This window comes from Octodon degus, unplaced genomic scaffold (genome assembly GCF_000260255.1).
Source record: "Octodon degus isolate 3935 unplaced genomic scaffold, OctDeg1.0 scaffold00050, whole genome shotgun sequence".
NCBI lineage: Eukaryota > Metazoa > Chordata > Mammalia > Rodentia > Octodontidae > Octodon > Octodon degus.
In genome coordinates, this window is record NW_004524626.1 from 13,374,914 (window position 1) to 13,400,279 (window position 25,366).

Genomic DNA, 25,366 nt, shown 5'->3' on the forward strand with positions numbered 1-25,366 from the left:
AAATAAATTTCTGTGAAAAAATAAAATAAAAGGATGTAGACATCACTAGCATGTATGAACTTTGTCTGTGTTGAGGTAGAGCTGAAAATATATCAAAGACATTCACTTTCTCTTCTTCTTACTCTTCATATTAGAATTTGTTATTATTATATTTTTGATACCAGAGATTAAACTCAGAACCTTGCACTTGCCAGGAAGGTCCTTATGCTGCTGAGGTGTATCCTAATACCAATATTAGGACTTTTTTACAGATAATGATAACATTGAATAATCTGACTGATTATCAGTGCCATACTTTGAACCTCTAGGATCACATGATAGCAGTCTGCCTGTGCCTTTAGCCTTTTATTTGGTGGCTTAAATCCAGTTGCTTTAATTGTGCCCATGAAGAAGATCTCATCTCACACAATATTCATATCAATTCTAGGATTGGAACTGGAGCTTCCACTGGAGACCAGACCCAGGAGATTCTTCAGATCTGCAGACCTTGATCATTACTCAGCAGAGGAGCATAAATCTGGAAGTACAGAAGGAGCCCATAGATGTAGAAAAACGTCTTGCAAGAATGGTATTCTCATCATGAGCACAAACAAGGAAGATTCAAGTAGCCAGGAAAGAGACTAATATGAAACATTCTCTTCTACAAGTATGAAGAAAGTGAGGTTTGCATTTTTGGTTGAAGTTCAGATATCTGAAATCTCATTCAAAATCTGCTTTGTGGGGCAGAGTGATAGATCAGTAGAATAAGTGCTTGCCTGGCAAGTGCAAGGTCCTGAGTTCAATACCCTGTACTGAAAAAAAAATCTGCTTTATGCCTACCTTCATTTGATTTTGAATTGATTTCTCATGCCCCCCCAAAAAATGTGTTCCATGAACTGATTTCTATGGAGTTCAAAAGGTTTTCAGTGCTTATGGAGGAGATGTGTAAAATGAAGTTATCAGCTATAATGTCATAAACTATTTGTTAGAATTTCCTAAGTTCAGGTACTGAGTAAAATATTCTACATAGCTTTTTATATTTTGTGTGCTTACTCTTCTTGTTGTAATGGCCCACCTTATCATTTTACAGAAAATTGAAGAGTCCACCATTTTGGTGTAAGACATCAGAGGATATTAGGCAGTAAAGAGTGCAGTCATTTGCATTGTGCTGTGTAATCACAAACACTGGGTATCATATGAAGGGGATCCTAGCAGTTTATATCCTTGACAACTGAAACAACCATTTCACTTCCATGTCACTTGTAGAAAAGAACCCTGACTCACTGTGGCCTTTTCAGGGGCCTGGGCTTCCTGATGGATCATAGAACACAGGTGAACCCATGGTAGAGAGAACATACATCAGCTTTCAAGAAAACCTAAATATTTGTAGTCTCTTTTTTTGACTTTTTTTTAAAAAGCTTGTTTTAAAGAGAGTATAGTAACAATTGATATGACATAAACAACTGTACACATTTATAAGACCAAGATGTTAGGTATGCAAGAATTTTTTTATTACACATTGCTGTCCTTGATGTAGTTGATTTGATTGCAGCTATCAGCATACAGAGAGTACTTGCCTAGTATTATTTTGTTTTGAAATTCTTTTTTCAATGCTTATTAAACATTAAAAGGACCCATCCTGAGACACAATCACTGTCCTTAACCAGCATGATGTGAAGACGATTGTTGTGCTTCTGTCTGCATTCTTTTCTTTTACAAGTGATTCACTGATACAGAGACAAGATAAAATAGTTTTTGTTTCTGCCTACATTATTCATATGTGGGGCCTATAGACCACTGAATTACATGTATATTCAAATTATTCAAAAACACAGCAGAAATATTTGTGGGTTAAAAGAAAAAGTCACCAGGAGAAGGCATGTGAATATGTATATCTATCCCTGGCTAAGATACAGTATAAGACCACATTATCTCAGATTCTAGTATACTTGAGCACAGTTTTCTATACTCATTGATAAAATTTTTACTTGCATAACCATAAAAATCTCTTTTTGTAAAAGAAAATTTCAATGACTACATATTTAAATTCAAGACTATCATTAATTTTACTTATGTGGAGATGAATGTTATTCTCCTTACTTAATGAGTGAGAGCATACAGAGAGAGATCTGCACTCATTGTGAATACTGTAGCAGGTCATTGACACAGGAGTAAAATATTTGCTTTGTTAACTGTGTCTCAGGGTGCCTTCTCTTCTATGAAAGCCAAGTGGAAATGCTACTGCCCATATGATAGTGATGAGATTTCTTGGCATGCTATTACAAATAGACTATTATGAAGCAGACTGTGTGATACTGTGAGGGTCTATCTCAAGAATAATAGTATCTAATTTATAATGAATGACATTTTGAAAAACATTTTTTGATCTTTATAAAGTCCTATTTACTTCATTGTTTGGAAAACAGAGAAGTAACTCATCATATATATATATATACATATATATATATATATATATATATATATGTTTTCTTCTGGGACAGGAATAGATCCACAAAAATTTTGAGAAGGTGGTCAAAATAATCGTTCTAAGTTATATGAACACTGTGCCTCCTAAGTAATGCTTTGCATCCATTAAAGCATTTGATGTAGATGTATGCTGTTTACAAGCAAACTTAAAACCACCTATCGATGTAACTGTATTTCAGGGGCAACAGGTGTTGGACTACATACTAAGGAGATGAGATTTAGGTATTTTTCAAGTAGCTTTGAAAGAACACATTTTGAGGATTTACAAATCAGTGTTGATTTGGAAACATTGACAGGAAAATCTACCCACAAAATTCATGACAAAATATTCTTTCGTAAAAATATAAGCTAGAGAATGAATTACGGAAAGGTGTTAAGAATTCAAAATTCACATGTAATTGATCATATTTCTAAAACTATGCACCATATTATAAATATTAAATTAAATAATCTATGTTAACATACAGAGATAAGTATTGTCTAAATTTTGGAAAATATTCTAGGACATTGTTTCTCCATTCTGATATAAGAAGATGATGCAAAAACTTGTAAAGGAGATAATCTGATTCAGATGATAGATTTGAGGGCAGGGAATCTGTTTATGCAAAAATATTCCCAGAGGCATATAATACTAAATTATTTCACTGAACAGTAATATAAATTAAATAATTTTCAAAACCTTTTTTTTTTTGCAGTAACCATATAAGGTACACAATTTTATTTTGATTTTAAAGATGTGAGGAATTACATGACCTGTGTTAATATTTCAGTTGTGTATAAACTATTTCACATGCTCTTTAACTTTGATAGTGGGTTTACAATTGTGCTTACATCAGTTCACGTACAGCACTTTTCTGCTCTGCATATTTTTCAGTTAAAGCATAATGTGGCATGAGGAAACAGTGCTAATGTTTCTTTCATATATGGTAAATAAGAGATATTCAGCTCATGAATCAGGAAAGCTTGCTACAAAAATCTGTCAATTTGAATTAGGGGTCTGGCTCTCATCTTGGGCTTCTGGATTTTGTTTCTCATGTGTTCAAGTAAACACAAGAGGGTTCATGACCAGGAAATCATTAAAGCATATGACCATTCCCTATAAAATAGGGAGTGAAGAAATAGACAAAAGTGCTACTGAATAGCACAGATACTTTAGTGATAGTATACAGTGTAATTAAATGAAACCTGTTTAAATTGTCCAAAATACTTACTATTTTTTAATTTTAATTATTGACAGATGAGTTTGTGTGAATATTACATTCATATTTATGTCATAAGTTTTTGTGCATGTATTTGAGCCTGCTTATACAATTTGAGTTTAAACAAAGACAGCAGTTATATATTAAGTAATTTATGTTAAAAGTCTGAGTGACTTAATAGAGAATTGAAAGTGACAAATCAGAAAACCTAAGAATGATGACAAATTTCTGAGATAACCAGCATAACACAATATGTTCAAAGGAACAATTAATTTTGTTTGACCAGTTGCAGATATGATACTTTGTCTAAACAATATTAGTACAAACTTTTCTTCTCAATGAACTAAGGAAAAGTAGCTATATATCTATCTTAACTCTCTTGTGTATACATATATATTTTTTCTTTTTTTCCCAATGAAACAGTCCTTTATTTATACTTTTGCAAAGTTAGTAACATGTGACACAAGGTTGCCTGGTGACTAATAGCTGATCTTAACCAGACAAGATGTTTATCTCAGGACTGAGGTAGCTTGCTTGCTTTAGGGACTGAGGCCTAGGCCCACCTACACACATTTGATCAATTTTCTAGCTTCTGTGGCTCCCACCATATCCACCTTTTGTTTGTTTTATTTTTTCAGAGATGGGTGTTCCATTGCAGTTAGGATTGCTGTATTTGGAGAAGTCTTTAAAGGACCTTTTCATACTTGATTACAGTCCAAAGACTAGGTACTTGAATTCAGCAAAATAACAATATAGTCCAATAGTCCATAATAGCAGTGGGTTATCAACAGAATTGGCAATTGTCAGAAGTTGTTGACTTGAGCCCTTTACAGCTCAGCATATTAATATAGCTTTACTAGTTTTTTTTCTTTTTTGTATTTTAGGGAAGGGTATACAGGGTGTTCAGGGTCTCACTACTGGATCAGACTCAGAGTGATCCGCCTGTTTACAGCCTCCCAAAAGCTGGGATTACAGGCCCATACCACCACAACCAGTCTCAATTGCAGTCTCAGCATGCCCTGGGGGCAGAGCCAGCACAGCGGGCCCAAGGACCAAAGCCCGGCCCTTGTGCCTGCTCTCAGGCATTTTAATCTGCTGAGCTATTTGGCCAGCCCAGTTTTACTTTATATGCCTTGTGGTTACACTTTTCTGCTGGATGGTTAAGACCAAGTCAACATTTTTATACTTTGGTAATGGGGCATTTTATGTTTGCTTTGTATAACTATATGTTTGATTTGGGATAAGATTGACAGGAAAATTTTATCCTTAACTCCTCAGAACCTTTCTCTATCATGGAACACAGGAGGAATTAAAAGTAGAAAGACCGGGCTGGTGAGATGGCTCAGTGGTCTAAAGCACCTATTTAGAACAAGCTTAGCAAAGCACAGAGACCGCGGTTCAATCCCCCAGCATCACATGCCAGCCAGCCCCGCCCCCTGGTGGGCTGAGCTGGCCACACACACACACACACACACACACACACAAATAAATACAATTTTAAAAAAAGTAAAAAGACCTGTTAGACATTCAATAGACCCTTGCTTTGGTCACGGTAATTGGGCATAGTCATTGCATCTTCAACACCCTGGGTATCTTCATGCCTGTACTTTCACACCCTTTTAGGAATGTCTCGCACATCTAGAGACATTGTAAAATGCTCTGCTTTGTACATATATAACATATGCATGAACTCTGTGTCTTTATTTAGCAGTAACAGGTAAAATACTTGGCTCCTCAAAGTCCATAGTAAATATACCAATATATAGTAAATAAAGATTAAGGGAAGTGGGTAATGTGAATAGACTGAAGTACATTTTATTATTTTCACAATTTCCCAGACTCTACCATCCTTTGACACCTCTACCCATCAATATATTTCTATTTGCATAAAAATGATTTGCTTGCTTTGGTAAAATGCCCACTTGAGGAACTACTTGATTGTCAAACTTTCTTTAGGTGCTCATGCTTTGTAAAGGTGGGCATATTATTCATATTTCCATCACTCATGAAGAATACAGAGAGCTGGAGAGTTTACACATGTTGTAATTCAGTAGCACAACAGTGCTACCAGACTCTGTTGTGTAGTTTGTAACTCTCATCTCAGAGTACAGACTCCTCTACTAGAAACATATGCAAATGCTATTTATGCTATATAATCTTTCTCTAATAACTAATTAAGCAAAGAGTATTGTTGGGATTACCCCAGGGATATAATTGGTCTTCTTGTTCCTCTTCCTTTTCTTCTTCCCCTTCTTCTTCTCCTCTTCCTCCCCTTTTCTCCCTGCTCTTTTCCAAATACCGCCTCCGCTGCCCTTACTCCTTCTCATTTTGGTTTTCTACATTTTTTCCCAATCAATCATAATGAAAGCTGAGTAATAAACTTGTGTGTCCTTCATAGCTAAAGCAAGACAATTTCAGTCTATGGTTTAGAAAGATTGCTTCCAGGCTGGAGCGAAAGAAAAAGAAAGCATTTATGCAAAAATCTCCTAACTAGCAATTCAGCTTTGAGATTTTCCTGGAGCCAATGATCTCAACCATACATATGGGAACTTGCAATCAGTAAAGCAATGATACTGAATTCACAGGCCACTGCAGCAAAGAAATGAAAAGGCATACAATATTCCAAATGTATGAAGCACTTGTTTCTATTAGGTGTTAAAACTAACACTGCTATACTTCTATTTTTCATAATTTTATTGAGAAACAAATAGCAATGAGACAGTTTCAAAACAAATTAGTAGGACAGTTTCAATAATTAACACATTGCATACATTCTTCCTAGTGGTTATTTGCTGTAAAAGATGCAGACATGATATCCAATTTACAAACACTATTAGAACAAATCACTCTATTCATTAAGAGAATGTACCTATATATCTATCCTAACCACTTTGAATACACAGATACAAAATGGACATTCGTCTGTATCCCCCTTTTTTGTTTAGTTCCCTCATTTGAATATTATAGGTGTGTTAACTCAGCAAAATATTCTAAAAGAGTCCAATAGTCCATAATTGTATTGGGTCTTGCTCTTGACTGGCATTGTCAGAACTAGTTGACCTGAGTCCCCTACAGATCAACATAACAGCATGGCTTTACTTCTTATACTTTGTTTTTGTACTTTTCTGCTGGATGGTTAAGACCAAGGTAAAGCAGGACCTATGCAACAAGAGTTGTAGCTTTTGGGTCTGATAAGGTCAGTGAAATCCCCTCAGGATTTATCCTGAGATCCTGTACCTTAGATTGTAGAAGCTTTGTCAGTGTCAGTCATGTGGCTGAGTCACAATCATTGCTTGGCCAATGTGCTGTCTGTGAAAGCCTGAGAGAATGCTTTCTCTCCATGTGACTCTCCTTAGGCACACTCTACATCATCGATCACTTTCCTCTTTGGCTCCATAATCTTCTTGATCAGAAAATTTGGGACACTACTGAGTTACATGACATTACAGTACAAGTTCTCCTATGTCCTGAGTCTTAATTGACCTTAGAAGGCTAGGGCCAAAAAGTTGGCTTTCCTTGTGGCCCTCCTTTTTCTCTAATTTTGGTCTGCAAACTTAGGTTGTTAACCCTCCAGAGGAGAAGCTTATTGTTATTACCATACAACTTAGGCTGTTAAGCTTAACCTCACTATCTGTGAATATCAAACATCTTAGGCATAATATGCAACAGGTATTTTTCATCAAATATTGATATGTTGAACTTTAAGTCCCTACAGAATATGATGAAAAAACATTTGAAAAAATAAAATATGTTTTACAAATAGTCATAAAGAATTGTATAATTCTTATCTTTACACATAAGTCCAGAAATCTAGCCATATACAACTTTATAGCAGGACAGTCCCACAACATTCCTTTTCCTGTCTCCTCTATTCATTCACCACCCCCTTCTTTTTCAACAATGATCTACCCGAGAGATAGCATGGCAACAACTGGCATGTCATGACAAGCAGCCTGTATTCAGAAGACCAGAATGACAGGCACTCCAAGCATGTACCAACTATTACAAATTGCCTTCTTCAGAGCAGTTGCTTAGTTCACAGGTGTCAGTATATATAGTTAGTCAGGGTGAGAGTCTTTCCAATTAACTGCTAGATTAAAAAATGTTCTGAAGATTCTCAGGATCATAGCCTTACCCATCTTCTATATATAACTGTATGGCTTGCCACTGTCATGTTTCCTAGCTCTTCTCCTTTCCCTCTCCTAACTATTTAGTCCTCAAGTTCTTGCATTCCTTTTAGTTGTATTATACCTTTGTATTTGTATTTCTTCTTTTGAGTTCTTATACTAGGGAAACTATATAATATTAACACATATGTGTCTGGTTTATTTCACTTATGAGTATATATTCAAGCGGCATCCACTTCAATATAAAGGCTTCAAGTTCATCATTCTTTATAGCTGTGTAATACTCCATTGTATAAAAATACCACATCTTTTTCATTCATTCTTCAATTGATTGCTGTCATTCTTATAGTGATTAATTAGACTAAAATGAGCTTGTCCTATTGTGTTCAAAGAAAATAAGTTATACTTGATTGTTTCTTCATTTTCTTTATTTAAATCAAATTTTCTTTTGTACTTTTTAAGGAAGGTTCTAAAGGGTGTTCAGAGTTTCATTACTAGATCAGACTCATAGTGATCCACCGGTTTCCAGCCTCCTGTTTCCACACCACCATGCCCAGCCTCAATTGCCGTCTCAGTGCGCTTCATGGGCAGGGCTGGAATTATTTTTACTTTTGCATATATGAATTAAAATTATAGAGACTGCTGGGTATCCATATATTTGTTTTACCTTTTCTACTTTTTTTTCTTTTGAAACTCTATTTAAGAAATACAGGGATACTTATTTATCACACATCTCAGAATTTCCTCTGAGGAAACTCTCAAAAGATTGAGAACTGCAGCTTGACCTTTGTGGACTGTTCCATTCATCAAAACTATGGGGAACATTCATCTATGGCTGAGGAACAGGACTTTAAAAGTGTTCTGCAGTGGATCTAGATAAGAGGAACCTACTCCCAGGTCCTGTGGCATCTCCTTGGAAAGAAGGATGAAAAAGAAGTGAAAATTACTGCTTATGGATCAAGCTCCTTTGTACAGTTTAGACTTCTTAAAAAATGATGGAGAAATTATTTTAGTACATGTTTAAAGTACATGGATGATATATTGAGTAAAGTAAAGTGGTCCCACACATTTAACTACCATAAGGTATTTCTCATTTGTGCAAGACAAAGTACCAAGAAAATAATAAAAGATGGCTAGAAAGAGACAAAAGGATGGATCTCTTGCGAATGGAAAGGGGTCTGAGAGACCAAGGGCAATGCATGAGGTGAAGCAGTTGGGAAAGTAAGTAGGACACAGATATACCATACACAGATTTTAGATTTGATCACTCATCATGTTTCATAATAGAATGGATTTTCCCCTGATTGGTAGATAAAGCAACGTGTAGTTTGAAAATTAATACTAGGTTTTAGGGTTTTTTTTTGGGGGGTGTGCCTACAGGGTTTCAGGGTCTCACTACTAGATCCGATTCATAGTGATCTGCCTGTTTACAGCCTCCCAAGAGCTGTGATTTCAGGCACCCCCACCCCCATGTCCTCTTTTAATTGCAATCTCAGTGCGCCCCTGGGATGGAGCCAGCATGGCAGGCCTGGGGATCGAACTCCCAGTCCCTGCCCCTCCAAGTAGCTTTTAGTTTGGAAGCTGATATTTTTCTGGGAATGTATGCAAATGATGGTCCCAAAACAAGGTGAACATAATTGATAGCATGCAATAATGTACATTCAGTGGTGAAAGAAAGCTTTAAATTATATTTATACATTTTACTACACTAAACAGGGGGAATAAAGTGTAGATGGATCTTGATAGAAAAAAAGAAAAGAAAAATCCAGTGAAAACTACCAAGAATTTTCTTCTGAATCAAGGAAGATTTCTCAAAATATGCATATCTTTTCTGTTTTGCTCTACCAGTAATTAGGAGGCCCTTGGAGATTGGGATAAAGTGGACTGCTTTGTCTAATTATAAGTTCTGTGCACTCAGCCTTCCAGATCATATAATAGGGAAAAATAACCAGCATTTGTCTGCATTCCTGCACTTTTGTGGCTTTGGTTCACAGGTCTCTGTGCAAGCATTTCTTCCTTCCATGGCTCACATCAGGAAGCCACTAGCAGACACAGTACTCATATCAAGATTGAAGAAGGCACCACAGCCATGTAAGTGCAAAAGGCAGTGACACTGGGCAGGCTCTGAGGGTCGCTATGTCTGAAATGAGGAACCTATCATTCCCTTGTGGAATAGATTTGTCCGTTTTCTGACTTTCAGTGCAAAAGAATAATTTTCATTATAAGTCAGTGAGAGAGATGAGAAGCATTTACTAGGCAGAGACTTTATTATGTACTATCAAGAGTGGATTTTGGGCACTGAGAGAAATAAGGTGCATTTTGAGCTGCAGTTGAATATTTAGGGAGTGTCTTCCAAAGACTGATCTAGGATGTCTTTTTTTACCATCTGTCAGGGTGCATATGTGGAACACTCCCTCAGAATGTATGCAAGCCATGTGAATACTTTTGATGCTTAAGTCTGGTGGGCCCCTCTGCATTTCTTCTTCTTGGTGGTGGAGGAAATGCAAATTTAAGAGAAAAATCACAGATTCAGTTTGGTATTATAGCCTTTATTTGTATTTAAGAATTTTAGGAATACTTTTGGGTGGGGGAGTCAGTTTTCTCAAAAAGGAAAGACCTTGGGTAATTTTTGTGTCTTGAAGTTGCAATTAATTTTCTTAAAATTTTCTTAACTTCTTCCTGCCTAGTTTTTATTCTTCTATCCAATCCTGCTGGGAGAGTTGCTTCAGCTCTTTACCCACGACCATGACTCAACACAGAAGCAGCCTTATCCAGTAAGTGCTGATTGAGAAAAAACTTTCAGAACCACATTTTCATTTTTCTCTTGGCTGAGACTAATAGGACAGTTCGTATACTGAAGGGTTTCTGATAGAGAACTTTCAGCTATGCAGTGCAAAGTGTGTGTCATGTGTTGGGTTGGGGGTCCCAAAGAACTCGTTTACTTTCCTCCTACACTTGTACTTATAGACATCTAACTGGCAAAAGCTTAGATTGAGCCCCACTACACTGAGGGTGATCACAGTATCACAGTTTAGGGCTTGATGAATTCTAAGCTCTGGGATGTGTTTCTGTAGCTTATTTCCTCTCATTTCATTGCATTCCACTTCATCTTACAATATTTCATTTTTATTTTCTTTTTTTTTTTTTGGTGGTACCAGGTGTCAAACTCAGGACCTTGCACTTGCCAAGCGGTACTTACACCAGTAAGCTATATCCCCGTTCCAATGATTTCATTTTAAAATGTACAATGTTCCATGAAACATAAATGTTCTCTTTGTCTCCAAGAAAAGCAAAGATAACTCTATTTTAATGCAACTACCTTCAGATTTTAGGGTGCAAAGAGGGAAGAGATTTTTTTGTATGTTTTCTTTTTTAGGGAAGGGTCTACAAGCTGTTAAGGGACTCACTATTAGATCGGACTTGTAGTGATCAGCCTGTTTGCAGCCTCCCAAGAGTTGGGATTATAGGCATGTGCCACCATGCCCAGTCTCAATTGCCATCTCAGCATGCTCCAGGCGCGAGGCTGGCACAGCCAGTCTGAGGATAGAACACCTGGCTCCTGAGCTTGCTTGCAGGTGCTTTAATCTGCTAAGCTGTTTGGCCAACCCAGGAGGAGGTGTTTGGTCTGTGCGAATACACACACACAAGGCATCCTTCCAGGAAAACTGGTGAATTGTCCTGTCAATGGCCTGGCATCATTTCCCTGTCACTGCAGAAAGCATCCATTGCTCTCTATGCACTTCAGTTTTGAGCTCCTGGTTTGTCACAGGACATAGCTATGCACTACTTTCTGCATCCAGAATGGGAAGGACTGACAAGGGTCACAGGTGATGACCACAGAAAAGGCAGGCACATGGTCATTCAGCACATATATTGCCCTGTTTCCATCTAATATTTCCTCCAGTAACCTGGCATGTGTCCCTTTTATCTAAAATGAAAGTGTACAGTGTGGTTTTTCATCCCTGTCCAGGTAACTTGCCAGAGTTTAAAAATATGCTTTGGGTATATATGCACTTATATTTTCTGGTTGTCATGATTTGGGGTTTTTGCAAGGGGAACAATAAAATACAGAACACATTTTACAATAGTATTTTGTAATGAATCACTCCAAGAATCATATAAGTGCAGGAAAACTGTCCATACACGTAACACTAGAGAATCCAGCTGCGGGTCTAGATCCTAATATACTACATGATCCAGCTGAAAATCTAGAGCGCATAACAATGCCTCCCACAAGTCCAACTGGGGGCCTGGAGCCCACAACAGAATCATGCAGGTCCACTTCACAGATCTGTGCTAGAAAGGCCTAAAGGATAGTGGTGGAAGCTATGAGGTCTATGAGAGTGGGAAGAAAAATTTGTGCCAGCAGGCTGAGGGATCTGAACTGGAGCCAGGAACCAATGCTCAAGGTAAGCACCAGAGCATTCCCAAATGTACCAAAACCAGCCTCAGCAACAAGTGAGGTCCCGAGCTCCTCCAGTGATGAGGAAAGCTGAGTCCATCAGGAAAGCCAACACAACAAGCTTCTTCATGAGGCTGAGCAGTACACTATCTTCCCCCTTTGGGGCCAGAAAGTGATGCTCAAGATGAGGACCAGAGCTCCTCCAAAGTTCATAGGGAAACCCAGCATGACAAGGTCCTCTAGCAGTGCAGCCTGAGAGAACTAGCAGCTCCCAACAGCTCCAACAGCTTCTCCAAACAGCATCCCTAACAATGATTTGGCAGCTTCTCCTGTTCTGCTTTTTATGCCATTGGCAACAGTCCTCAGGTGGGCCTCCCACACTCAGAATCATGCTAGTTTAATTCAGCTGGGTATAATAAATTGACCACCTGTTAGAAATCTACTACTCTGATATTGGCTTAAACTTTACAGGCAAGCACTGTACCGTTGAGCTACTTCCCCAGACCATTTTTCTTATGGTCGGGAAACACTGAAGAATCAGTGTGAGTGCATTGATTCCAAAGCCTGATAATTACCTTTTATGTTAGTACATAACTGTAGTAGTAATGTTTATACACCTTGTGGGGAGTTGGCGCATAAGTGTAACACATCTTAATTACAATTTATGTCCTCCTTCCAAGTACAAGATACGGGCATTAAAATTTCCCCGATCAATATTACCATGATGCCCTTTCTTTTCCAGAAGAAATGATCATAATTGTATTGCTTTTTCAATACACTGAGTGATTTTTTGTTTGTTATTTTGTAGAAGTTTCCAGCGGAATAAGAGATAAAATGTAATAGTTCTTGTTTATGTCTGCACTATGACAAAAACATCTCAATATTTTGTTTAACACCATTTCTGCTACTCAGTTACTCAGAGGCTGTAGCCAAAATATTCAGGGAATGTAAAGCAGTACAAGATGGCAGGAAATAAGAGCATGCAGCTTGTGGAGATAGGAAAGGGTTTTGAATTAGAGGAGTGAGAAAAAACTGACAGAGGAAGGGAAGGTAACAGTAAAAAGTTGTCACATGTATATATACTATTTCTCCATGTTGAATATACTTATGTACCACAATTACATGCCAATAAAAATTGTTGGTATATGAATAGGAAATCAAAGAATAAGCAGAAGTGGCACTGCAATAATATAGTATAATAATACAGAAATTGCATTATATAAGTATATCATGAAGTTCTTTAATTTTTAAAGGCTATATTTTCTGGACTCAGTGATATATTTGTACATCTTTTTTTTTAGTAAAAGGCAAAAGATTTATACGATCTGAAGAGAAACCAGAGTATTATTTGTACATCTTAAAGCACATTTAAAATTAAAAAAATAATGGGAAGAAAGACGAGTAACCTTTATGCTTGACATGGTTCATGCCTGGGATTCACTTCATTACTGGTTATACTAGCAAGTGGAAGTTGTTTCAACAGTGAAAGCAGAATATCTAATAACAAGGGGAGTTTTGCTTGAAGAAATACTATAGCAAAATTTTACTAAGTGTTATTTTTAAAGAGAAGAGGAGGAAAAATAGGAATAAAGCAAAGCAGAGTTTCAAATCAGGCTTATTGGACAGTAGTAATAATCAATACATTGCACATTGTTTTCTTCATAGTAGTTACTCAGAGAAACTTTGATGGGGAAAATGGAAAGGACAGAGGAGAAGAGAAAAAATATATACAAAATAATTAAGATAGCAAAACATCTACTTCCTCTCACTTCACTGAAAAAAAAAACAAAAACATCTGTGCTAGTATTCTTTGGACAATATTTAATACCTATCTCTTGTGCTCTAAATAATTGCTATGTAGATAACATTTTGCAAAGTACTTATTATTATTACTGTCCTACTATCCTGCATTGAATTACTTTATGTTGATTTTACTTTTTACTCTTTAAAATAAAAAAAGCAAAATTAAAATTTAAGATATTAAGTTTTAAGGATTCCTTAGCTGAATTTCAGGTTGTAGAGATCAGAGATTATTGCCCCTGTTTCTGTGAATCAGCATGAACAGAGAGGAGAGAGGTGTACTTGCAGCTACCTATAACAGTAAGTCCATGACAGGGATTTAATGTTGATTTTTCTCCCTTTCTAGTGGGGTACTCACTGTATGCTATAGAGTCAAATGGAAATATTATCTCTATGCAAAATGAAGGGTTTTTTCTTTTACCATTTTATGTTTTTATTAATTTTTTATTTTCAAGAGGAAAAACAAAAACAAGTAACAAGAAAAAATAAAGCAGCATAAAACAATAAAAATAGTACGGAATTTCAAAACAAGAGCAGAAAACTAGCAATAGAGTTGACATATTACACATTGCTGTCATCAAATTTGTTGCTGACACTACAAGATATAGGCAGGTAAAATTGATGAAACAGTTAAAATAAGGAAATCAGAAATGACAATAAATGAAAACTCTTGGAGTAAAACTGGCCTGTAATGTTTTTTTGGGGTGTGAACTAACCAGTTTAATTTAGTGTTGAGTAGAGCAGTCCTGGCACAGTGTTGTCTGTATTCTCAGTCACAGGAATGTGTACCATTGTTTAGCACGTGGTGTGTGTTCTTTCTTTTATCCAAACCTCTTTCCTCTTACAAAGGTGTCCAAACTACACAGAAGCACATAATCTAACACGTGTCTCAGAATTCCACCTCATGACTCTCTCAGAGGATCCAGACCTGCAGCCCGTCCTCTTTGGGCTGTTCCTATCCCTGTACCTGGTCACAGTGCTTGGGAACCTGCTCATCATTCTGATCATCAGCTCCGATTCCCACCTCCACACCCCCATGTACTTTTTCCTGTCCAACCTGTCCTTCTCTGACATCTGCTTCATCTCCACCACTGTCCCAAAGATGTTTATGGACATCCATTCTCAGAGCAGAGTCATCTCTTATGGGGGCTGCCTGATGCAGATGTCTCTGTTTATCTTTTTCATATGTTTGGATGACATGCTTCTGACTGTGATGGCCTATGACAGGTTTGTGGCCATCTGCCACCCCCTGCGATACCACAGCATCATGAACCATCATCTTTGTGGATTCTTCATATTTGTGTCTTTTTTATTTAGTTTTTGGATCTCCCAGCTACAAAATTTGATCATTTTAAACTTTGACTACTTTAAGAATACAGAAATTACTAATTTTTTCTGTCACCCTTCTCAACTTCTTAATCTTTCCTGTTCTGATACCATTAGCAAAAATGTAGTCATGTACTTTGTGGGAGCCATCTCTGGTTTTCTTCCTCTCTCAGGAATCTTTTTCTCTTATTACAAAATTGTTTCCTCCATTCTGAGAATCCCATCATCTGAGGGGAAATACAAAGCTTTCTCCACATGTGGGTCTCACCTCTCAGTAGTTTGCTTATTTTATGGAACTGCAATTGGAGATTACCTTGCATCTGCTGCATCAGATTCTCCTGGAAATAGTACAGTGGCCTCACTGATGTACACAGTTTTCACCCCTTTGCTAAACCCCTTCATCTACAGTCTGAGGAACAAGGACATGAAAAGTGCCCTGTGGAGGATACAGAACAGAACAAAGTAATCTCACTATCTCTTTTATTCTTCCTTCACTTTGCTTCTGAAAACGGGCCCAAGGATACAGTTGTGCAACATAGGTGCCTGCTTGGCAAGCATCAGATCCTGAGTTCAATCTCTTGTAAAAACAATCATTTAAATGTAGAACCTCTTTCTCTGGTCAAATTATTCTAACAGTTTCTTGGTTCTGGATGCACCCTGGAAACTATAATGGAATAGCGTTTCCTTTGCTTTGTCTTTAGTTGTATTGAGTGAATATTCTGGAATCATGAACATTGTGATTGCAACAGTATCTAAGACATATACTTAGGTATGTTATTCCTGGGGTTATATCAGGGTCTCATGTGGTTTTTTTTTAAATTAAAATCACCTAGGAAGGCCAAAAACACTAATATGTAGGTCCCTTCATCCGAGTTTATGATTTATGCAGTTGTAGCTAAATATGAGGTGTTTACAAAACTTCAGAGAAGACTGAGATGCTGGTGCATAAAGGGATCAAGCTCCCAACAGCATAGAGAAATGCGGTTGCTATAGCAGTCAGGAGGTGATGTGTTTTCCCTTAAATGTAATCTTTGAATGCCTTGTGCTCCAGGTGCACAAATCTTATCATTACTATCGCTGGTTTTAAAGATGTCTATCTGCTCCCTTCTGCCTTCAAATATTTACCTTTTGATGTTCAAAGAGGACTCCTAATATTCCTACTCTATTTTCCACTGGATGTTGTGTGTAAACATTATTGCTCAGGGTCACTAAATTTTGCTACCTTGAAAATTCATTTCATTCCAGTGTTTCCTTCATGTCCTCAAGCCCATAGTTTTAGATCCCCCATTTAGTATCCATATCTGTAATCATATTGCTCATTTTCCCCTTTATTTTGTAGTGACTCTTCAACCCACTGCCCATATTCAATTTTCTCCATTAAAATAGCTATATGTATTTTGTAATTCTTTTAAAAAATTTTTATTTTACTTTATTTTGAAAAGCATAAACAAAAGCAAAATCAATTAGCAGATGCAAACACAGAAAATGGGTAATGTACAACAATACCTATGTTACAGATATTACAATAGGTGATCTAACCACCATTGTTAATTTTCTATTTTGTAATTCTTAACAAGACTATGAGTGATAAATCATAATATGATAAACAGTTATGTTGCTGCCAGTTATCTACAACTGAAATATTTCAAAACAAGCTTAAGAAATAAAGCTAGTTTTAAATCTATGGATGTGTTTAGGTACCCAGCTGGAGTTAGTGGTGGTGCTCTGATGTTTTTTAGTTAAGCTATGGCTGTGGTGGTGTTTGCTGCTTATTGTGAACATCTTACTGTTGGTAAATTGAGTTTTGCTTTTTGTACTTTACCCAGGAGTTCCAAGGTTCATGCTACCAACTAGAGTAACCATTTTTTAAACCTAATTCATAGCCAAAATCCTTGAAAATTGTGACAGCAATGGTATATTCTGAAATCAGATAGTGGACACACCTCTGAAAGTTAGGTTTTGTGTTTTCCTTTTATTCAGTGATTTAGAATAATTTTATGACATATTAGCAGTTCTCAATGTAAAAGGTAGCAAAATTCAGAATAGCTATCCCAAAGTGTTATAACAGACTTAATTAAGATAAGTACTATATCAAAGAGTGAAAACCACATAATAATCTTAATAGACACAGAGAAAGACTTTGATAAAACTCAACAATGTTTCAGGATTAAGGAAAAAAACCTTAGGAAAACATATAAAGGTGGACCTTCTCCCAAACTGATACATATTACTTATGACAAACTCTCCCAGTAGAATAATTAATGGGGAAATCTAAATATGTTCTTTAAATATTGTAGGTGTGTGAATTCAGCAAAACAATCCAATAAAGTGCAGTAGTCCATAATAGTAGTGGGTTATTCTTAGCACTGGCAATATCAGAAGTGGTTGACTTGAGCCTTTTACAGCTCAGCATGTTAATATGGCTTTACTGTCTGACAAAACTAAACAAAAAAGGGGATATAAATGAAGAACCATTTTGTATCTGTATATACAAAATAGTTAGGATAGATATACAGCTACTTTCTCTTAATTTGATGAATACAAAGATTTGTACTAATAGGCTTTGGACAGGATATCATGACTGCATCTTGTACTATGAATAACCACTACAAAGACAACAATATACAATGTAATAATTATTGAAACTGTACTACTAATCAGTTTTGAAACTGTCTCATTGCTATTTGTTTCTCAATAAAATTAATAAAAAAGTACATCTTTTACAAACATGAAAATGACACTGGTGTCTACTACCCTCACTAATGTTTCATGTAGTAATCAAAACTATCAAGAGTAGTGAGCAAGAAGAAAAATAAAAAGGATAAGCAAAGAAAAAGAAGTCAAATGTTCTTTGTGTGCAGAAGATATTAATCTTGTATTTGAATCAAATCAAAATGGACAAAATATCTAGATATGGCAACAGAAACACTGAGTTGTTTAGAAGACAGAACAGGTAAGAAATCTTAAAGACACAGGCAAAGACTTTCTGGACAGAATCTCTATTGTTTAGTAAGTGACTGGTTATAATAAACTAAAAAATCTGCACAGCAAAGAAAGTAATCAACAGAGTGAAGAGACAAACTACAGAATAGGGAAAATATTTAGAGCTATTCCCCAGAAGACTATAATCTAGGATGTATAAAAATGAACAAATTTGACCCCAAAACAAAGAACAAATTGAAAATGTCAATTGAGATCCATCACTGCTGTGTTCCTCTGGAGATCCGTATCCCTGAGCCGGGTGGATAAAAAAGCAGAGCTCCAACACGCCGGCCTTCCTTAGCAAGCTGTGGATGCTGGTAGAGGAAGTTCCCTCCAAAGAGTTCATCAACTTGATCCAGAATATTCAGAGTTTTTTGGTCTTGGATGAACAAAGATGTGAGAAAGAAATTCTTCCCAAATTGTTAAGCACACGAACATGGCGAGCTTTGTGAGGCAGCAGAACACATTTGGTTCCTGCAAAGTAGTGCACATCGGCTCTGGAATTGTAATGCAGGACAGACGGAATTTTGTTGAATTTCAGCACCTGTATGTCCTTCCGGCAAGGCCAAGATGACTTGCTGGAGAACATAAAAAGGAAGGTTTCATCTTCAAACCAGAAGATAATAAAATTCGTCAGGAAGATTTAACAAACATCATGAATAGCGCTTAGAAGGTTCAAGTAAAATAAAAATCTTTTGAGTCCAGGCTTTCAGAGTTAAAAAGTGAGACTGAATGAAGAGACAGGAAAAAAGAAAGTGAGACTGAGTCCCTTTGGGAAAAGTTGTCAGAATTAAGAGCAAAGCATATGGTTGGGGAGATGGCTCAGTAGAATAAGCATTTGCCTGGCAAGCGCAAGGTCATGAGTTCAATTCCCAGGTCCACCAAAAAAATTACCTAGCCTTTCAAGATCAGTGAAGACTCAGGGCATAGGAGATCCTGTATTGTAACATCATGTAACTCATTCGTGTCCCAAATTTTCTGATCAAGGAAATTATGGGGCCACAGAGGAAAGTGATCAATGATATAGACTGTACCTAAGGAGAGTCACATAGAATAAGAAAAAATTCTCTCAGGCCTTCATAGAGGGCAAATTGGTCAAGCAATGGCCATGACTCATCCACATGGCTGACACTGACAGAGGATCTACAAACTGGGGTACAGGGTTTCAGAATACATCCTGAGGGTATTTGACTGAAAAAGTTACATTTCTTGTTATATAGGTCTGGCTTTATCTTGATCTTAACAATCCAGCAGAAAAGTATAAAAATGAAGGATAAAAAGTAAAGCCATATTAGTATGCTGAGCTGTAAAAGGCTCAAGTCAACAACTTCTGACTTTGCCAGTCCTACGGAAAACCCACTACTATTATGGACTATTGGGCTATAGTGGAATATTTCGCTGAATTCATGCACCTAAAATATTTAAATTACAATGGAATACCTTTCTCTGACAAAACTAAGGAAAAAAAGGGATACACATGAAGAACCATTTTGTATCTGTATATTCAAAATAGGATAGATATACAGCTACTTTCTCTCACTTCAAAGAATAGAAAGATTTGTTCTAATAGTGTTTGTGGACAGCATATCATGTCTGCATCTTGTACTATCAATAACCACCAAGAAGACAACAATATGAAATGTATTAATTTTTGAAACTGTCCTACTAATCAGTTTTGAAACTGTACCATTGCTTTTTGCTTCCCAATAAAATTATTTTTAAAAAGTGATGTTTTGTAGCATAATTACGAACAATCATTTCTGGACCTGGGAAGAAATTCACATCCGCAGTTAATTTGCTTACCATGAATCTGAGGTTCAGAGAGGAGCTCAGAGTTGCCAAAATTCACTGGCTTAGTAACCAAGACATATGGGATGAAGTGTCTTTCATGGAGGAGCAATCTTATTTTATCCGTATCTCTATCTTTTTACATTTAATCTTTATTTGTATGTGGGTGTGACATATAAAGTTTACATGTATTGCAGAAATTTGGGATACACACACATTGTACTTTGGTAATCTTTAATCTCCTTCCATGGCCCTTACCTCTTTTTCCTTTTTGAAACTCCCTTTCTGACTCCATGAAGTCTACTTCTCTGTTTTCTACAGTTTCTCTCTTACTGCTCTTCATTTCATTTGGTGTTTCTCATATAAAAGGAATTGGGTGCTATTTAATGTACCTGTAGATAATTTGTTTCACTTAGTATTACAGCCTCAAGATCCAACACTTTTCCAACAAATAATTGGAATTTATCTTCCTGGAAGGCTGTGTAATACTCCTTAGTGTATACATATGTACATCTCCTCGGGCCAGGGAGATAGCTCAGTAGAATAAGCGACTGCCTGGCAAGTGCGAGGGCCTGAGTTCAATCCCCAGTTCTGCCAAAAAATATACATTTTATTTATTTATTTACCTTTTATGGGCATATAGGCTGCTTCCATAACTTAGCTATTGTGAATTTTGCTGCCATTACCGTGACTATGAACATATGACAGTATGATGGCTTTAACTCTTTGGGGAAGGTGCTGAGAAGTTCAGTACAACTAGTGCTAGAGGAAGTTCCACTTTTAGTTCTTTGTGAAATCTTCATACTGTTTTCCAAAGTGGTTGTATTGAGACCAGGTGTGGTGGCACATACCTGTAATCCCAGCACTGGGGAGGCTGAGAATAGGATCACTACTAGTCAGAGCTGCACAGTAAGACCTTGTACCAAATACATTTTAAAAAGTGGCTTACTAGTTTATATTCCCACCACAGTACAATGATTTTGTTCTTTTGCTTTTGGTTTTTGTCTTGTTTGGGGATTTTTTATGGTACATGCAGTTCAACTCAGGACCTCGTGCTTTCCAGGCAGGTGCTTATGCCACTGAGCTATCTCCTTGGCTCCCCCCACTACAGTACAGAAGAATTCTGTTTTACCCTACTACCTTTCCAGAATTTGTTTTTATTGTTGTTCTTTTGTTTTTTGAGTTCTTGATGGTATCTATTCTTACTGGACAGAGATGAAATCATAGTGTTGTCCTGATTTGCATTTCTCTAATGACCAAAACGGTTGAATCATTTTCTCATACACTTATTAGTCACTTTTGTTTCTTCTTTTGAGAGGTGACTGTTTCAATTGCCATTTTTAAAAAATTTGTAAAAATGAGAGGCACAGTTTTCTCAGTTCTTTATTTTAAACACAGCAAGCCAATATAGTATTTAAACAAAGCACAACTTTAAAATACATGAAGTTTAGAAACATATTCTCCTCTGCTGCATTACACACCCTATGTTTCCAAGTGAGGCACAAAGACCTCGGTATACCTCACATCGAAGTGACAAGGGACAAGACACAGCTTACAGCCACTGCTTCCCAAGAGAAGGAAAGACTGCTTTTTTGGGACCACCTCCAAAGAAGACCTGTAACAAATACAAGTACACAACATTCCTTATATTTTACTAAGTGGTGTGGTTAAAAAAACATGAACTAGAAACTCCCACTTAAAATGAGTGCAGTTCTGTGGCCAGGCTCTCTCTAAGACTGGCCCATACGTGGCTGTATGGTGCTGAACATGACAGATGCTGTCTTTCCTGTGGACCATGGGGGCACTGCTCTGAACAGAAATAAACTTCTCTGGATCAAGACAAATCAAAGTCTTACAAGATACAGGCACTTTATCTTCCTAGTTTTTTTTTTTATTTTTAAAGAAGCCAAGGGAAAATATTTATTAAAAGTAAATGAAACAGAAAGCATGAAGAGGGGCCAGGGAAATAGCTCAGTAGATTAAGAGCTTGCTTGGCAAGCGCAAGGGCCTGAGTTCAATTCCTGGTTCTGAAAAAAAAAAACATGAAGAAATCTATTAGTTTAGTGACTTGCACTTGAATGGAAAGCATGGGACAAGTACAACAACAAAAGTTTAGCTAGGTTAATGGTTACATTGTTAAAAGTGAAACTCAAAAATACAACTGCAGAAAAACTGGTGTTTGAGCAATTGAAAAATATGCCAGTGGTGTGCATGAAACTCTGTACCTGGGCAGCTGAGTAACACCTGAAAGCTCTGCAAAAATTTGTGGTGAGAAAAAGCAAAAGGTGCTTTTATTCCACAGTATCTGATTAGAACAGAATCAAAGCAACTTACAAAAAAAGTACCAAATGTTACTTTTAAATAAATAGTTCAACATTTTGATGAATATATACACATCAGTCCACATCCTAGGACCTTAGCTATCTAAGAGTGGCATGTCACTATCCAGGGATGCAGGAGCCAAGTCACATAAATAGAACAGGGTGGCCTTACTGGCTTCCACCTCAGTCAATGGCTCCAAGCTCATGAGTTCGCTTTGGGTGGGCTCTGGGTCCAGGCTGCTGTCCAGGAGCTCGTCTACCTCTATGGGCTTCTCCACATAGGATACAGCTTCAGCCATTCTGGTCGTGCCCCCTGCTCCACTACAGACAAAGGGTTCCCACCAAGGAAAGCGAGCAGGGGCAAGACTGTGTACTGGATGAGCTGCTTCTCTGCTTTGGATTTCGATTGTTTTCCTTCTTCAGCAACTTATTGAACATTTTTCTTGGTAGATTCCAGTCCCTGTTCTCAATTTTGTATTATTGATCCAGTCTGTGGGTTTCATCTGCCCAGAACTAGAGAAAAGCTCAAGCAAGAGGTCTGGATTGATACTGAACTGCCTTCCCTGCAGCATAGCTTGGAAGTCCTCCAGGTTGCAGTCAAAACTGTCAAGGTAGTCTAACAGCTTGACCTTCCCCAGCAGGTTAACGTCATCATTGAGAATGGAATCCATCATGGTCACAGGGTCCTCTGCGGTCAGATTGGAGGGCCCGTTTACCTGGATAGCACTGCACATGAGCAGGCTGCTGTCGTCCCTCTTGGACTTGGTGCCTCTCCAGCCTACTCTGTCTGCTCTCCCATTTGAACAACAGGCGCATACTCTTCTTCATTGTGTTCCTCAATGATGACAAAGTCAGAGTGCTGGCTGCAGTTGGAGGAATCAGATATGACATCCTCATTTGTTTCAGTAATAACGGGGGTACTGTCTTCATCCGCAGCATCATCAATAGTGTCATAAATGATGATGTCATCTAAAACGCGCTCCCATAGTTGTGTGGGAGAGCTTCCTGATACCCTGTGCTGGCAGGACCTTCCGGTCCAAGCCCAGGAGCAGTGTGGGTGAGACCCTCTTCCACCCTCTTGGGACCCCCCCTACGACTCCGCAGCACCCTGCTGCCACCCGACGGCCAAGTGAGAATTTCTGCTGTGTTCTGGGGCCCCCCAGATACAGCCCTAGCCCAGGCCCCGGTGAGTGTGTGGGAGAGCTTCCTGCTACCCTGCGCCGGCAGGATCTGCTGGTCCCAGCCCAGGAACAGTGTGGGTGAGACTCTCTTCCACTCCCTTGGGACCCCACCACCACTCCCCAGTATTACCTGCTCGCCCGCTGAGAATTTCTGCCGTGTTCTGGGGACCCCCAGATCCAGTCCTAGCCCATACCCAGCGAGTGTGTGGGAGAGCTTCCGGCTACCCTGCACCAGCAGGACATACTGGTCCCTGCCCAGGTGCAGCATGGGTGAGACCCTCTTTCACCCTCTTGGGATACACACACCACTCCGCAGCAACACCCCCTGCCACCTGATGGCCAAGTGAGTATTTCTGCTGAGTTCTGGTGACCCCCAGATCCAGCCCTAGCCCAGGCCCTGGTGAGTGTGTGGGAGAACTTCCTGCTACACTGAGCCAGTGGAACATGCTGGTCCCAGCCAAGGCACAGCATGGGTGAGATCCTCAACCACCTCCTTGGGGTCTCCAACACCCCGCAGCACCCCCAGCCCGCCCAGTGAGAATTTCTGCCACATTCTGGGGACCACCTGATCCAGCCATTACCCAGGCCCGGTGAGTGTGTGGGAGAGCTTCGACTCCCAAGTATTCCACCTTATCCCCTCCAGACTAAGCTCAGGCCTGGTATATAGGCCTGGGGTGAAACACTTCAGGGGCAATCTCTGCAGAGAGAGTAGGGGGAAAAGCCACCCAGCTTGTCCAGGAGCAGAACATCTTGCCAGAGGTATAAAACAGGATCACTCCCAAGGGCAGCAGCATGAGGGAGCTGGGCACAGCAGCCAGACCCAAGCCAGGCACAGCAGGATAAATCCAAAATTTGTAGATCTGCACCTGAATTTCAGTAGGTGCTAAGGTTATAAAGGCACCGAAGCTGTACAACAAAGATCAGAAGACAGTGCTACACAAAATGGCAATGAGAAGGAGCAAAATGCAATCCAAGACCCCAAGCCCACCCATAATAACTGCAGAGGACATTAAGACAGAACAAATTGGGAATCACACAGTTGAAATCAATAAATCAACCGCTTCTGAAATAAAGAGACAACTGCAGAAAGGTATAGAGGAACTCAGATTAGAAATGAAAAAAGAAGTCCCTGAATTAATAGCACCTGCAGTAAAGACTCAAATGCAGAAACATATGGAGGAAACCCAATGCCCACCCAGAACAAGTGCAGAGGACACTACCTCAGCTCAAATGTTTCAATTCATAGATTTGAAAGTAAATAAGAAACAGCAGAAAGGTATAGAGGAACTCAGAGCAGAATTATTTTCTGAAATAAAAGAGGATTCTTTGAACTCATAGCATCTGAAGCAAAGAATCAACTACAGAAACGAAGGGAGGAAACCCAATAAGAGGAAAAGGATGCAGTAAAAAAATTAATAACTGCTTCTAAAGAAGACATCGATAAAAACAATAGAAGAGATTAAAAATATGACAGATTCCTTGAATGAACAATACAGGAAAGAAATAGAATGCATGAAGAACAGTCAAAGAGTTATAGAGGAATTTAAAATCTCAATCACAAGCTTGCAAAACTATTTAAGTGAAAGTGAAGTCAGAGTTTCAGATCTTGAAGACGCTGGTGCAGCTAGTGAAAAGGTAAGAAAGGATCTCTTAAAAACAAGTAGGATGAGCCCAGGTCCAGTGAGTGTGTGGAGAGTTTCCTGCTACCCTGCGCCAGCAGGACCAGTCCCAGCCCAGGCGCAGAGTGGGCCGGACCCTCTCCCAGCCCCTTGGG

The 25,366-nt window shown here is 38.3% G+C and overlaps 2 protein-coding genes and 2 pseudogenes across 2 annotated transcripts in view; 2 read left to right on the forward strand and 2 right to left on the reverse strand.

Annotated features, from left to right (window-relative positions):
* Positions 1 to 25,366, reverse strand: part of LOC101563650 (zinc finger protein 699) — a 959,136-nt gene that overhangs the window by 529,647 nt on the left and 404,123 nt on the right. The window lies entirely within an intron of this gene.
* Positions 10,538 to 15,786, forward strand: LOC101569215 (olfactory receptor 18-like). Its single transcript, XM_012515088.1, has 2 exons — positions 10,538 to 10,566; positions 14,844 to 15,786. Exons 1-2 carry the CDS (start codon positions 10,538 to 10,540, stop codon positions 15,784 to 15,786), a joined length of 972 nt encoding a protein of 323 aa, XP_012370542.1.
* Positions 17,067 to 19,131, forward strand: LOC101569604 (annotated as a pseudogene).
* The window catches only part of LOC101570405, a 41,554-nt pseudogene continuing 38,694 nt past the window's right edge, over positions 22,507 to 25,366 (reverse strand).